Consider the following 16,187-nt stretch of genomic DNA (forward strand, 5'->3'; position numbering starts at 1 on the left):
TGGGAAAGTCCCTACGAGTGGGGTTTATGAGATAAAGAATGGAGAGTATGTGGGGTAAGAAGAATCCGATTAAGGTGACCCCGCTGAGTAATGGGTACTATATCGTCTCCTTCTCCACGATGGAGGACCGAGATTTTGCTCTACAAGAAGGACCATGGATGATCGCTGATCACTATTTGATGGTGCAACGTTGGCGACCCAACTTTAACCCATGGAAAGCTGATACCCAGAAGAAAATAAAGGCTTGGATTCGGATTCCCGACTTACCAGCAGAATTATATACAGTGGAATCTCTAAGAAGGATTGGTAACCTTGTAGGGAAGCCACTCAAGATCGACCGAACGACGGCCTTCTCATATAAAGGAGGTTTTGCAAGAATCTGTGTGGAGATTGATCTGCAAAAGCCCCTGTTACCAGCTTTTGACCATTTCAATGACAACCATGCAATTGAATATGAAGGTTTACACCTAGTTTGTTTTCACTGTGGGACGTATGGACATCATACAAACTAGTGCCCCTTGAAAAAGCCCACGGAGACGTCGCCGGTGATGCCACAGCAATCAGTGCCGGAGCAGCCTACTGGCGAAGCCGGTGAAAGGGAGGGAACGAAGGCTACAAAATCGAGAGAGGGCAATTGTCAAAGAGAGATTTTCGGTCCCCACATGATTGTAAAGAGAGATTTTCGGAGGAAGATTCCAATAGCGGATATGAAGGGATTATCTAGCGCAACGGGTATAAGCATCACAAATAATTCGCAAGAAGAATCTAAACAATCTAACAAGCCACGTGTTGCTGAGGCTTTTTCTAAAAATAATGAGGGGATAGGAAGACAGGCTGGAGATTCAAGGATAGGAGAGAAAAGATTTGGTATTGAAGCCAATAATAAGTCAGAGAAGGTGGGGACCCCAGTTGTCATGAAGAAGAACTTAGGACAAAAGAGGAAACCACGTGGGAAGGAGAACCTGCACAACATCAAAATCCTAGCTAGAGGACAAAGGAAAGCCTCAATTGAGAGTGAGGAGCCGAGCCAAAATGGTGTGGAAACGCCTAATTCCTTCGCTATGTTACTTAATGGGTCGATGCATGATGTAGAGCCCAGCATAGGGGGCTACTTTTGTGGTCAAGGCAACCGTGACCTGAAAGCACAGCAGGATAGTGGGTCTGGGCTTGGTAAGGACGAGGGAGTGGGCGTGCTAGAGCTAAGCTCACGTGGGGCCAAGGAAACAATCACTGACATGACTGACGGCCACTCTGTGAAATGTATGATGATGGATAAGGAAAGGGGTTGCACCCTAGAAACTGGGATGGTTTCTCAATGAATTTCTTATTTTAGAACGTTAGGGGCACTGGGTCCCGTGCTTTTCCCAGCCTCATACGTGACTTGGTTTCTCATTATAAATTGGATTTTGTGGCTCTCTTTGAAACTCGATGTGGGGGAAGAAAGGCCAGCCGTATTGCCAGCCAGCTGGGTTTTTGAAACAGAAAGGTTGTGGATGCTGATGGTTTCAAAGGAGGTATCTAGTGCTGCTGGTCAGATAGACTAACAAAGGTGCAAGTAGTAGTTATGGATAAACAGTTTATGCACCTAAAAATTGAAAATCTTGATCGGCAGAAGTGGGAAATGACGTGTGTGTATGCTAGTCCTATTCCAAGCCAAAGACGATCTCTATGGCATGAGCTACGTAACATTAGGAGAGGAGTAGTGGGACCTTGGTATCTTGGTGGTGATTTCAATGCCACACTTCTCTACTCCGAATGCCTCTCGGCCGGTGCCAATAGAGACCCTGACAAAGATTTCTACAATTTTGTTACCGAAGAAGAGTTGAATGACATGGGTTTTATAGGACCCAGATTTACCTGGAAGCGATCAAATGTGGAAAGTCGTATTGATCGTCTTTTGTGCTCAAGTGACTGGCTAGGGGCTTTCCCAAATGCGATGGTCTCTCATCTACCTTGGTATAAGTCTGACCATAGGCCTCTCTTATTGCAACTTCATTGCCTTCAAACGTCCAGGCGAACCCAACGCCCCTTCCGCTTTCTCGCTCCTTGGGTCCTGCACGAACAGTTCGATGAATTTGTCAAAAATGCTTGGAACACGTCTTTGCCTTGGAAGGAAACAGTTAGAGAGTTCACCGATGTGTGTGTTACTTGGAATGTGCAAGTCTTTGGCAGCGTAACTACACGAAAGAAAAGGCTCATAAGACGACTAAATGGTATTATGCGTGCGGAAGCACAATACGGACTGACAGAGAACTTGGAAGTGTTGCAGCAACAATTATGGAGAGAGTTAAATGATGTTCTGCTCCAGGAGTCTCTGCTTTGGGCCCAAAAAGCAAGGTGTGAGTGGCATATTAATGGCGACAAGAATACGCGTTTCTTTCACATGAGAGCTAATGGGAGAAGGAAAAGAAACTTTGTCGGGGCCATTAAAGACGCTTCAGGGGAGTGGGTTTATAATGTGGAGAAAATAAAATCACTCGCTACTGAATTCTTCTCCACACTGTTTACGGAAGATATGGTTCAACGTACCCCAGTGCAGTGTTCTTTTTCCCACCCGCGAATAGAGACAAACGATCAAGAAATTTTAGAAACCGAAGTGGTAAACACAGAAATTAAAGAGGCACTTTTCAGTATGGGAGCACTCAAGGCACCTGGGCCAGATGGTCCGAATGCCCTTTTTTATCAGAACCAGTGGAAGGTGGTAGAGAACTCGCTGTGCAGTTTTATTAAATACCTCTGGTGAAACCCAACCCAAATCTCTACTGTTAATGCAACGTTTATCTCTCTCATCCCAAAAGGAGACCATCCGGAGGAGCTTAGGGACTTGAGACCAATCAGCTTATGCAACGTGGTTTTTAAAATTATCACGAAAATTATTGCTAACAGACTGAAAGTGATTCTTTCGCACATTATCAGTCCGAATCAGTGCAGTTTCATTCCTGGGCGTCATAGCTCTGACAACATAATTGTAGCACAGGAAGTGATACACTCTATGAGAACTATGTCTGGCAAGCGGGGGTATATGGCCCTAAAGATTGATTTAGAGAAAGCATATAACAGGGTTAATTGGCTTTTCCTCAAGAGATGCCTACATGACTTGCACATTCCTGAGAAGCTCATTGAAATTATCTACCAGTGCGTAGTCACCCCCTCCATGAAGCTGCTCTGGAATGGTGAAGTTACAGGCAACATTAAGCCGACTAGAGGAGTAAGGCAAGGAGACCCCATCTCCCCATACTTGTTCGTAATATGTATGGAGCGTCTTGCTCACCTCATCCAGGAGCGGGTTGCCTCCAAAACTTGGCTACCCATAAAGCTTTGTAAGTCTGGACCGCCAATCTCCCATTTGTTTTTCGCTGACGATATTATTCTCTTTGGTGAAGCATTGATGCAACAGGCTGAAGCGATTAAACAGTGTTTGGATGTGTTTTGTGAAAGCTCTGGTCTGAAAGTCAATGCTTGTAAGACTCGGGTGTACTTCTCCTAGAATATTAATCATACCCGAAAAACTGAACTAAGCAATGTGTTGGGTTTTCAAATGACGGGGGACCTTGGAAAGTACTTAGGTGTACCATTGTTGCACTCTAGAGTCACCAAAGATAGCTTCCAAGGAGTTGTTGATAAGGTGAAACAAAAGCTAACGAGTTGGCAAGCTAATAATCTTTCGTTGGCAGGACGAACTACGCTAGTTGCGGCAATGACTACTGCAATCCCAGGGTACACTATGCAGACTTCATCCCTGCCAGTAGGTACTTGCGACAGCATTGAGAAAAGTAACCGGGCTTTCATATGGGGCACTACAACAGAAAAACAGAAGACCCATCTCGTAAAGTGGGACATCGTCTACCAGCCAAAGAAAACAGGGGGTCTTGGAATTAAGAACATGCGGCAGCAAAACCAAGCCTACATGGCTAAGCTTGGGTGGAATTTGATGCACCGTAAGGATGAACTGTGGGTACAGGTACTGCGGAGCAAATATAAGTGTGGAAACGATCTCATACCAGTTATAAACATGGAGCGACGCGGCTCAAACGTATGGCAGGGGATCAAAAACTCTTGGAAGTTTGTTAAAGACAGGTGTGTAGTTGACCACTCGACTAATATGGTGAGATGGAAGCATGAAAAGAGTGGACTGTTCTCAGTTAGAAGTGCGTACACCATCATTACAGACGGTGTCTGAGAAGGCGACCCAACGTGGCAGAAGATTTGGAAGATGGATACCACTCAAAGGTGCAAAACCTTTTTGTGGCTGGCTTACCATAACCGTCTTCTCACGAATGAGGAGCGGGCCCGATGACATATGACCAGAGATAACTTGTGTACATGGTGCAAACAGAGGCCTGAAACCACGTTGCATGTTCTACGTGATTGTGAGGTGACCATGAGGTTGTGGAGAGGCCTGATAAGACCAGAATCACATAACAGGTTCTTCCGTGCCAACCTAAAGGACTGGATGCCATGGAATCTGAGAGGCACCCTCAATGCAGGATATAAGGACTGGGGGAGCACATTCTCAACAATCTGTTGGTTACTCTGGAAAAGGCGGAATGACAGAGTCTTTGAGGCCAGAATCACAACGAATGACTCCCTGCTTGTACATGCCAAGTCCATAGTCACAGCTACCCAACATGCTCGAGCCCGCATGAAAGGAAGTAATCTCAATGGCCATCCAGTGACTGATAGACATGAACAATGGTAGAACCCAAGGGAAGGATGGAAGAAGTTGAATGTTGACGGAGCCTACTCGGGACGTAAAGGAATTGGGTGCAGTGGAGTTGCACGCAATGATAACGGGGCTTTCATTATGGGCTTCATGCACCACGACCATACCGGAGACAGTCTATCCGCCGAGCTATGGGCTGTTCTTCTCGGACTGAAAACCACTTGGGACGCAGGCCATCGACTTGTGATTCTGGAAACAGATGCCTATGAAGTGGTAGATCTATTACGGGAGCAGCAGACGGATACACATGCCGAAGTCGGCCTGATTTCTGAGATCAAGGCACTTCTTGCACGGGACTAGAATGTCGAAATTCAACACGTGAGCCGAAATGCGAATAAGGCAGCTGATTATCTAGCAAAGTTGGCTTTGGGAGGCATCACGGGTTTCTTTCCTATGCTCTCGCCGCCTGCAGAGCTTAAAGATATTCTTTTACAGGATTCATCCGGACCCAATGATAATGGGTAGCGTGCTTTGAGAGTTTCTCTCTCCTTCTTGTATAAAAAAGAAGATTTATTAGAGCGTTTTGTCATCTTACATTTGATAAAATTAATTATAATTTTGCCTTCTCTATCCAGCCCCACGTTATTAGAGTCCATCCTTTAATTAATAGAATATTTATTGTTTTATATATCCTCTCCTCATATTAGTTAGATCGATCTCTCGACACAAGCTATTCAAATTTAATTCCTTTCTCTTGCTCAAGATGAACAAAACAAGGATGAATATTCACTTCAGTACTGAAAATAAATACTCAATCCACTTTGTTTTTTTATTTTTTTTCCAAAATATTTCTATTAATTATAAGAGGTTCTACGAAAGAATAGTTTTAATATATATGATTAAAGAATTTAGAGAGACTAATATACATTTGTAACAAATAACTAACTTAGCTAATTTTTCTAATATTTCTAAATTACTTATCTTAATCCTATATTAAAGATCGAGATAGCAATAACGAAGGACCAACAATTTCGATTGCCAGTTAATACATGTATATATGTCGAACCAGTTTTGGTGCTCATCCATTTGATAAGTATTATAAGCTCATCAGATCTAAACCGTCTATATCTTATTTGAACGGTCCATATTTAAAATCTTTAATTATTTATTTTTAAATAGAATAAAATATTTTTTAAAAGAATGATAGTCAAGAGATCATCACTATTTTAGATTCTATACATATTAAAATAATTGTTTTAAATAAATAAAAATAAAAAAGAAATCAAATCTGAACCACCCAAATGAGATATGAACGGTTCAGATCTGATTAGCTTATGGTGCTCATCAAATGGATGAGCACCGAAACTGGTTCCGTATATATGTATGTATAATGTGGAACCAGTTTCGGTGCTCATCTTTTTGATGAGTACCATAAGCTCATCAAATCTGAACAGTCTATATCTCATTTGAATGATCCAGATTTAAAATTTTTAATTAATTATTTTTAAATAGAAAAAACTATTTGTTGAAAGAATGATAGTTAAGAGATCATCACTATTTTAGATTCTATACATATTAAAATAATTATTTTGAATAAATAAAAATAAAAAAAGAAATCAAATCTAAACTACCCAAATGAGATATGGACATTCTTTCAAAAAATAGTTTTTTCTATTTAAAAATAATTAATTAAATATTTTAAATCTAGACCATTCAAATGAGATATAGACTGTTCAGATTTGATGAACTTATGGTACTCATCAAATGGATGAGCACCCAAACTGGCTCCTGTATAATGTATAGGCGCATATATGCATGCAAAGCCTAAAGTAGGATTACGTATTTTGGTTGACCCAGAAGGCCAAAAAAAAAAAAAAAACCAATGTTTGAAACCCGATCAAAAGCCAGTGACTCAACTATCTAACTCAGGAAGAAAATAATCCGATACAACTCAGGTACCCTATTAGGTTGAACGAGTTACTTGGGTTAATTTCTTTTTTGTTTTTTCGTCTTCAAAATGACGAAACAAACGAAACAATGTTTATTTAAAAAGAGAGAGAGAGAGAGAAAATGACGCTCCCCAGATTTGACACCGCACCATTTTCGGGCAAAACAGAAATAAGCTCCAAGAAGACTAGACAGACCAAGATGAACAAGAGAATCAGGTCAAGAAAGAAACCCAAAAAAAAGAAAGAAAGAAGACGAAAGAAACTACTAACCAGGTTATAGTTTAAAAAAACCAGAGGAAAGCAACATAAAGTTGGATGATGAAAAAAAAAACACACACACACACACAGAGACACCAGAAAAATTCAAATTTCCGAGCCCATATGCCCATACACCAACATAACGTTTGGCAGGCTTAAGAGGTGATGATGATATTTAATTTGATAAGCTATACATACACAGGTATAGATTTAAGTAAGATTTTATGACCAAAAAAATTATATATTTATTGTAAATTTTCCGCGGCCAAAAGATTTTAAATATTTTTTTGCTAACGAATATTCATTTTTAATAATAAAAGAAGTTAAAAGATCTGTCAATTTAATGTGATTATATATATTAATATATACATAGCCATTTATTTTATATTATAATTTTTATTCTTATTTTTTTGTCTAAGAGATTTATTACATAATTAAAAATTATATTACTTTGATCATAACCACTTTAACCTGAGTTTAAATTAACTGTTATAACTTTTTCATCTTTGCATAGATATAGAGAACCTAACTTTTGATTTGCATACTGACAAACTACAACTTTCATAAGTTCCATCTTAATTAGTCCTAATTAACCTACTTTGATTTAATTTGCATGCGAGATATCGTATGAATTCTATCACACATAGGATAATTAAGATCTAGGATAAAGAGCAGTTTAAATATTTTCTGTAGCTGACCACATAGCTATTTAATTATTGTGGTTAATTTGTTTAGTTTAGCTCAGCCAATTTAGTTCAAGTCAAAGTTTTCGCTATATATTATAACTTGTTTTCAAATTAAAAAATAACAAGCCTGGATTTTGCCAGCTGTACTATTAAATTGTGTTCTATTCTATCTATGACATTGCTATTAGATTTTTTTTTTTTGAAAAAAAAATTACTTCACATTCATTCTAGGAACAATAATCCCGATTCAAACTTACGGCCTTTCTTTGATGCCATTAAAGCTTTAGCGTACAGTATCATTATTTAGGAACAGGGGATAAATGGATTCAACTTGAAACTACAGGAACGAAAATGAGAATTTAGTTAGGATGATTAATTTTTCCTATTTTATTTTGTTAGATTTTCTTGGGACCAAGCACATGAAGTTGTGGGAACAAGTTTATCCTATCTGGACCGTCCACGTAACATCTAGATGGTTGAGATTTTCTTCTTTTTTTACTTTTTAAGATAATTATTTTGATACATATAAAATCTAAAATAAAAATGACTTCTTAACTATCATTTTTAAAAAAAATAATTTTTGTTATATAGAAATAATTAATTAAAAAATTAAATTTAGACCATTCAAATTAGATTAGATGATTTAAAAGAAATGAGTTTGAGAGCCCAAACTGATCCTGAATTCCAAGTTGTGATGGCTTGATGGCGATAGAACGTAAAACAATTAATAATAGTACTTCTAAATAAGAATAACATACAACATGATATGTGCGTCAAGTCGAACGGGGTTCATTTAGGGGCGTACTTGCCGGAAATGGAATGGGTTAAAAAGAAAACTAATTAAAATGTAGAGAGAAGAGATATGTCGGCAGTGTCCTTACCGGGGAGGGGAAATGTTATACTGGTTTTGATCCTTAACGCTACTATAAGATTTATTTTGTAGAGCGGTTAGCACTATAAAGTAATTTTATATCAGTTAAGGATAGGAGGTAGTATCATTAGAAAATCAATAATTACATGCTTTCAGTGTGTTTAGTTTGGGAAACCAATTACGTGCTTTTAGAAAAAATCATGATTTTGATTATTTATAGTATGAAACCGAATTCAAGGAAACAACAAGAGCACTTTCTTTTTTAGCCAACAACAAGAGTACTTTGGTATGTTCAATATTTGAGTGATAACCGTTTACATGATACTACCTCTAGTGATTAATAAAAAATTTGTTGGGAATTACATTTAATCTTAAATATAAAACTTATTTCTACTTTGTTCCTCAAATTTGTAATTCATTATCTAAATTATTCCTACTGATTACACATGTCAAGGGTTTTTTTTAAGAGTAGTCATAATTAAAAGTACTTTAAAAAATCAACTCATATTTATTATAAATAACTAACTTAATAAATTTTTTTAATTTACTCAAATTAGTTGAATAACTATTATATTAATCACAGGAATAGTAATATATAAGAAGTGCTCAACATGCACACATGCGCATGTCTACACATATATATACACCATACATTAGTGGTTTTGACTGAGTCAGACATATGGAGCTCACAAATTACAACCAACCACTCAATTTACTTTCGCAGTACAATAATGCCATGCCATTATCAGTTAGGGCATTCTACGGCATTTTCTATATACACAGAAATTAATGCTAGCCATTTGCTCAATAAATAAATATAAAAGATCAAGTCTCATATATATATATATATATAGTATTTTTTTTTGTCTTGAATATAACATTCATTTATAGTGTAAATTATATTATAAAATAAGTCTTATATTTATAATTGAAAAAGTATTATATATTTTTTATCTATTTATCATTTTATCGACAATGCATGCATGGAGCTAGACTTTTGACAAAGTTATTTGATCATTTGGACTCTTTGCTTAGCCTGAGTGAAACAAAATATAGAGGAAAATTAAAAAAAAATCGTGCATCGTCATAATAGGGTTAATTAATCACAACTTTTTTCGGCATGATCGAATTCCATGAAAGATCTGTAACTTTATATGTTAATACAGCAAGGTTAAAATACACACACACACAAAGTCCAAATTGTTTTAAGGACTTCAAGGTTTTTTTGTGGCATTTTATTTTGTGGTATAATCAGCAATATCAGAAATATCCAAGCAAGCTACCAAATGAATATCACGCATGATAATTATATATTTTGTTCTTTGAATTGTGCGGTAATTTGCAGGGCGGCGGCTGGGACGCACAGCCCTACGATGCTAATGGTAGGATATTAATTATTTTGCATTTTATGTGCAGAATAAATTGATGCTATGAGCTTAAAAAATTAAATGTAAATACCAATATCAATCAATATATTCCTCTAATCCTGTTTGCAGGGGCCGGATCTTTTTGTCCTTAAGATAAGTTACTTTGTTAAATTTATCAGATATGATTATATAATTTTTTTAATTTATTATTGGGCGAATTGTTATGAAGTCCTAAATAAGTAACATAATTACTAGAAAGTTTCAATGATAACAGAGCAGCTTGTAATGACAAGTTTTAAAATAGTAAATGACAATTGTTCACTTGTTATTAAGATATACTACTTTTTTTCCATTGGATCTCATTCTAATTCTCCTTCTATTATTTTAGACTGTTATTTTTTTGAAAATATATATTAAATCGGGATAAAATTAAAAACTATTAAATTTTGAGTTTGAGTTAATGAGGTTTAACATTTTGCTTGTCCCAGTAAAATATATTAAAAATACGTTATAAATAAAATCACATGGGTAAAATAAAAAAATTATAGTAAGCAATTAACATTAGAAAAATACTTAGGTTAAGTTTCTTATATCTATCATGTCAAATTCTCCAATCATACATGACCATGATCAAAATCAAATTGTCTTTTTTGGAGAAACCTTTTGTTTATTTGTTTAAGAGTATATAATATTGGGTAGAATGTGATTCTTCTTCTTTTTTTTTTTAATGATTCGTCTCTAAATCGAGTCACTTTGAAAATGTAGATTCAAAAAGAACTTCTTGTTTTTTTATTCGTCTTATTGTATATTCAAAATGTATATTATTATTTTAATTTTAATAAAAACTAATAAATTTAATAAAATCTAAAATCTAAAAAAGAAGAGTTTTTCTATTAGTTATATATTTATAATTATAATAATTGTATATTTTATTTTTATGTGTCCTAACTTATTTTATGCAAGTTTATAATTAAATACTATTAAATGATAATATTTCAAAAATAATATATATGGTGATGTGTTATTGGAGAACCTGACATAATAAATATAGAAAATATTATATTACCTCCAGTCCTAATTATAAAACCTCATTTATAATAATACCGGACGTAGTAGTTAAGATATACATAATACAAATGCCAACCTAGTTTATAAAAGGTGTAGACTCTAGAGTCTGGCAACATGGGGAGAAAGGTGTGGAGCGAGCCAGTTGTGTGGGAATTATTGTTTTTCTTTTAAAATAAAATCAGGAAATTACGCAGTATAAGATTATCATTTGCTATAAAAGGACTAATCCCTCCCAGCTTGGATGCACAAAACGAATATATACATTCACATATATAAATGGCCCTGAAAATGAATGTAATGTTTCTGATCATGGGATTTGCCATCGCAAGCCTCTTCGCAGCTGCATCAGCCGCTTCTGGAACTGCCACCTTTTACACTGAATACGTTCGTGAGTATATATTCACTTTTCATCACCACCATCATCATCATCGTAAATATGAATAACTCAGTCTCATATATAGTTCCATATATATATATATATATTTTGCAGCTTCTGCATGCTATGGATACCAAGACCAGGGAACTATGATAGCAGCAGCGGGCGACTCCCTCTGGAACAATGGAGCCGCCTGCGGAAAAAGGTACAGAATCAGGTGCACCGGTGGTACCAATCAGGGCGTGGCTCAGCCTTGCCGGAGCGGAACCGTCACCGTCAAGATTGTCGATCGCTGCCCTTCGCCGGGATGCCAAGCAACCATCGATCTCTCTCGCCAAGCTTTTGCTGCTATTGCTGACCCTGATGAAGGCAAAATCCGCATCGAATACACCCAGTAATATAATTAATTAAAACTCTCTCTTCTATTTCAACATACATCACTTTTAATTGATCATTTCTTTTATTACCTTTTCATGTCTTCGTTTGGTTTTCAGGGTCTGAAGCTTCTGGGAGAGGATGCAAATCTAGGAATATAATATGTGGTGTTAATGGTGAATAACGCGTACATCAGATGATCGATGTACGTCATGGACAATGCACTTTTCTTTCATGAATTATGTGTCAAGTGTTTGTGTCTTCTATGTTTCAATAAAATATTTAGATCTTTATAAATGCTACTTGTCCATATATTAGAACTCTTTCGACTCAAACTAACCGAATTTAATTTCTGTCTCTAGTGGCTTGATGCAAAGCAATCATGAACAATGAAAGTGAAGCAGTAATAAGTTATAAAATACAGGGGCTCAAAAATATTCGTGTTTAAATATGTGTAAGAAAAGGAAATGAGACTTTTGCGGGTAAAATATAAAAGGAATAATAAGACCGCAAGATGAAGAGAGTATTGCATTAGGGGATACATTTCATATAAACGAGATATTTAAAACGCACAGAAACAATATAAGAGGATTCGAGTTGGATGCCTAGAAGATGATCAAGCACAACAATAACCAAATCTAAACGACCAGCAATTTCTGCTGCAATTCATAACGTGGCAGCATTTGCAATTTGCATACTATAGAAGTGAAGAAGACGAAGCTCAGCGTGTGCAATAATATACTTATCTAACAGTGTTTATAATGCATTTCCAACATATTTTATGAGACTAACCTTAAATCTAATTAAGTTTGTTTTAAAATTTAAACATTTTATAACTTTATTTCTATTTAATATATGTATCAAGAAAATAACAGTTTACAGAATAATATATTAGAGGCAAAATTATAAATTCATATAATGAATTTAAATTAGTGATTTTTTTTACAATAAAAAATAATGAAGTGATTTATACTGAGGGAAAAAGATACTATACCTCTATCTTATAAATGATAGCAGAGGGCAATGGTGAGCACATTCCATGCTCATTAAAAGGATAAGCATGGAATGCTCATTTTAATTTGGACCATTCAAATTAATTTTGGATGGCCTAGATTTAATTTAAATAGTTTTGATAGAGCATATTAACATTGTGCAATTCATGTAACTAATCCCACATAGTAAAATAAGGCTTATAATTGTTGTTCATTATATTTTAAATATTTTTATTTTAATTGATATAAAATTTAAGATCAAGCTAATCTTATAACTGACACTTTTTTTTAAAAAAATTTATTATTGAAGAAATTGAAAATTAAAATTTGAAATCTACACCGGTCAAATCCTATTTTAAATGGTCAAGATTTTATTATAGTGACGACTACCAAACAAGGATTGAGGATAATGACTTTAAGCCTGGTAATCCATTTGAATTATATATCGGTGATGAGATGGAATTGATTTTGAATATATGAGTACAACAATAAATTTTAAGGAGAATAGATTTTAAGTAGAAGTTGTGTGGATGGCTTGTAAGTACAAAATCGTGATTTTTGGTTGAAAATAGATTTTAAAATCTTAAACAGCCCCTTTCAGTTTCAGCCAAGTGCCTGACCGCCTGTGGTGAGTGGGAAAATAAAATTAAAAAAAAAAAAAGGGAGAGGAAAGAATATACAGTACTTTTTTTTTTGGGCTTATGAAGATTAAACTCATAAATGCAAATTACACCCAAGCCCAATGTTTTATCGGACCAGTACTCTATTTTGCCACCCAAATTACAATCCATAGTCCATACGAAGCACGCTCTTCAGTCTTCATGCCTTCATGCGGGTTTATTTGACCCGAACCATCATGCGCATAGTATGCGTTGATTGTAATTTGGATTAGTACGCAGCTGGTCTTACATCATCTTGTGGTTTTTGTTTAAGCATCCATTAATACAATGAACAGTGATTTGGTTCATTATCTATTAACAAAGTCAACTGTACTGTGTTTAATGGAATGCGGATTTATAAAATTTAAAAAGGAAATTTTAAGAAAATCCGTCATTGAAAATTTTATTAGTTATAATGACTTAAATTAGAGCTTCGAATATGTACACAATTTCACAGAATACTTTCACTTTCTGTGCACAAAAATTTATGAGGTCATTTTCTTTAATTTTTAATAGAAGGCTTTTTCCCAAATTTCTCAAAATTAGAACTATTATCTCTAATTTTAAATATAAAATCTATTTTGTAATGGAATTTGAATTATAAAGTCGCGGAGGCACTGCTTGTTTTGGTCTGTGTAAGATAATTAAAGGATAACAGTTAACTTATTTAGTATTTTGGCAATGATAATCGGTGAACAAGGAAGTACATATGGGCTTTATCTAATTGCCAGCTGCAATGCAAATTTGAGCTTATTATCGTTATGAAACTCATAAATGCAAAGTCATTTCTTAAATGGTGGCAAAAAAAGTGTTCATTTCTTAAATATGATTTATTAAATACTACCATTTTGTCTCTTATATTTATCTATTTTTTTCAAGATAGTCTTTGTAATAATGATAGTTCTGGTCACAAATAATTAACTTAACTAATTTTTTTAATTTATTTAAATTAGTTAACTAGCTCTTATATTAAAGACAGGGGGTAGTATGATATATCCAAACCCAATATTTAATTTGGCAAAATCTCTCATTAAAAAATTTATTAGTGAGAATGACTTAAATCAAAATATTGATACTTTTTTGTGTACAAAATCTACAGGAACTTTTTATACATAAAAATTTATCATGTCTCTTTTTATCAATAAAACTTTTAATGAGGGATTTTTCTTCATTTTTCTCTAATCAGAATGCTTTAGAGATATCAACTACTTATTTTGGTCTGTGCAAGATAATTAAAGATCACTTATAGATAATAGTTAACTTATTGAGTATTTTGGTAATGATAATCGGTGAACAAGGAAGCATATATGGGCATTATCTAATTGCGTGGACCAATGCTACTTTGATCTTATTATCATTATGAAACTCAAATGCAAATTCATTTTTTAAATAATATTTCTCTGATCTTTAATATAAGATCTAATTATAAAGTTAGTTTTGGTCTTAAATATAAGACATATTTATTATATTTATTAATTTTTTTAAATCATTCTATTAATACTTTTTTTAACTATAATCGAGTAAGAGACGGAGAGAGAATATTAAAGAAGATTATTGGAATATTTTAAAAAAAAAGTCATATTTATTATAATTTATTAGTTTACATAACCTTTTTAATCTAATCAAATTAGTTAAAAAGATTTTATACCATGGACTAGAGGAGTATGATGCATCCAAACCCAATATTTTATTTTATCTGATTATTATTACGTTTTGTTGCTCAAATTACAATACAAACATATTAGCGCATTCTTAAAGTTTTCATGGATTTGTTTGACCCGCATCACCATCCCCTTATTGTTGACTCGATCAATGAATTAAGTGGATAAGTTCAAGACCAGAGGCCCCTATGGTAATAAAGACAGACATAATATATTTTATGATCTTATAATATCATATAGTCCCTTTTCTACCAGGAAATTTACTCCAATACTCATTTTTCTATTAATTGCCATCTTTCATATGAAACCTTATTCAATGAATTTCCATAGATTTTGCGTCAAAGCTTTGGACTCTTATGGCGTAAATTGTGGCTCGTATATATGCGCACCCAGAGCATATATACCTTCCCAAGTTTAGTTTTTCATTTGGAATAAAAAATCAACGTACTTTCCCCAAGGTGACTCGAAGAATCAGGCGACGAACGAGTTTATTTTGGCATATTAAGCTTTTTTGGGTGGCAAAGTCATAAACTAGGTACACAGATACTTTTTTTTAAAAGCCAGTTAGCCCCTTGGACCGATTCACGTTTTCATGCACATCCCTGAACCTCTCGTTCTATATATATAAAAAAAAAAAGCAAAATGAACCCTTTTTTAGAATAAAAGGCTAAGGCAAGAAGCATGAAGAGAAAGACCAATCAAGACAAAGTATATTCGTAATTAATATCTATAATATTGAAATATCATATTTGTAGTTTGTGTGTGTGAAGGGAAAAACATGATGGTCACAGAAATGAGATATATGTGAGCCGAGTCGTGAGATAACAAAATTCTTCGCCGTGATTACATTTTTGTCAAATATATATATTTATATCTATATATGAAGATATGATCGAAAATATAGAAAATTCGCTTTTCATGTTTATATCTAATCAATAATTTGATTAATACTTTTTTCTCAAATTCTTACGATCAGAACCACCACGTTAAATACCACATGTTGCATCAGGACGTAGACGCTTTAGTCAAAATTATCGTTATATATATTTATATACATATATATATATATATATAAATCTATCTATCTGTATACACTTAATGATCTGCTCAGCCGTAATTAAGGTCGGGTAATTAATGCAGCAAAGTCCTTCGGTTACTTGTGCAAACTGGAGACGTACCGATCATAAACTAAATGCAAATAATGAATTGAAGTGCCAGAATTTTCTACGTGAAAAATCAAAGATATGGCGTCATGGCTCTAG

General features: G+C 34.6%; 2 protein-coding genes across 2 annotated transcripts; both read left to right on the forward strand.

Annotated features, from left to right (window-relative positions):
- The first annotated feature begins 1,621 nt into the window (after positions 1–1,621).
- LOC114732274 (uncharacterized) lies at positions 1,622–2,743 on the forward strand. Its single transcript, XM_028919572.1, has one exon. The coding sequence runs from the start codon at positions 1,622–1,624 to the stop codon at positions 2,741–2,743; it is 1,122 nt and encodes a 373-aa protein (XP_028775405.1).
- An 8,428-nt stretch (positions 2,744–11,171) lies between these two features.
- On the forward strand, positions 11,172–11,816 carry LOC114732276 (EG45-like domain containing protein). Its single transcript, XM_028919573.1, has 3 exons — positions 11,172–11,250; positions 11,353–11,632; positions 11,733–11,816. Exons 1-3 carry the CDS (start codon positions 11,172–11,174, stop codon positions 11,737–11,739), a joined length of 366 nt encoding a protein of 121 aa, XP_028775406.1. The 3' UTR covers positions 11,740–11,816.
- Positions 11,817–16,187: the final 4,371 nt, after the last annotated feature.

Source organism: Neltuma alba, unplaced genomic scaffold (genome assembly GCF_004799145.2).
Source record: "Neltuma alba isolate B1F8T4 unplaced genomic scaffold, ASM479914v2 tig00012898_pilon, whole genome shotgun sequence".
Taxonomy (NCBI): domain Eukaryota; kingdom Viridiplantae; phylum Streptophyta; class Magnoliopsida; order Fabales; family Fabaceae; genus Neltuma; species Neltuma alba.

Excerpts from the sequence above, each read along its gene's own strand:
- LOC114732276 (XM_028919573.1), top strand. The coding sequence starts at position 11,172 with ATGGGATTTGCCATCGCAAGCCTCTTCGCAGCTGCATCAGCCGCTTCT. Across the intron at positions 11,251-11,352 it reads CTTTTACACTGAATACGTTC|CTTCTGCATGCTATGGATAC; the intron begins GTGAGTATATAT and ends TATATTTTGCAG.
- LOC114732274 (XM_028919572.1), top strand. The coding sequence starts at position 1,622 with ATGACGTGTGTGTATGCTAGTCCTATTCCAAGCCAAAGACGATCTCTA.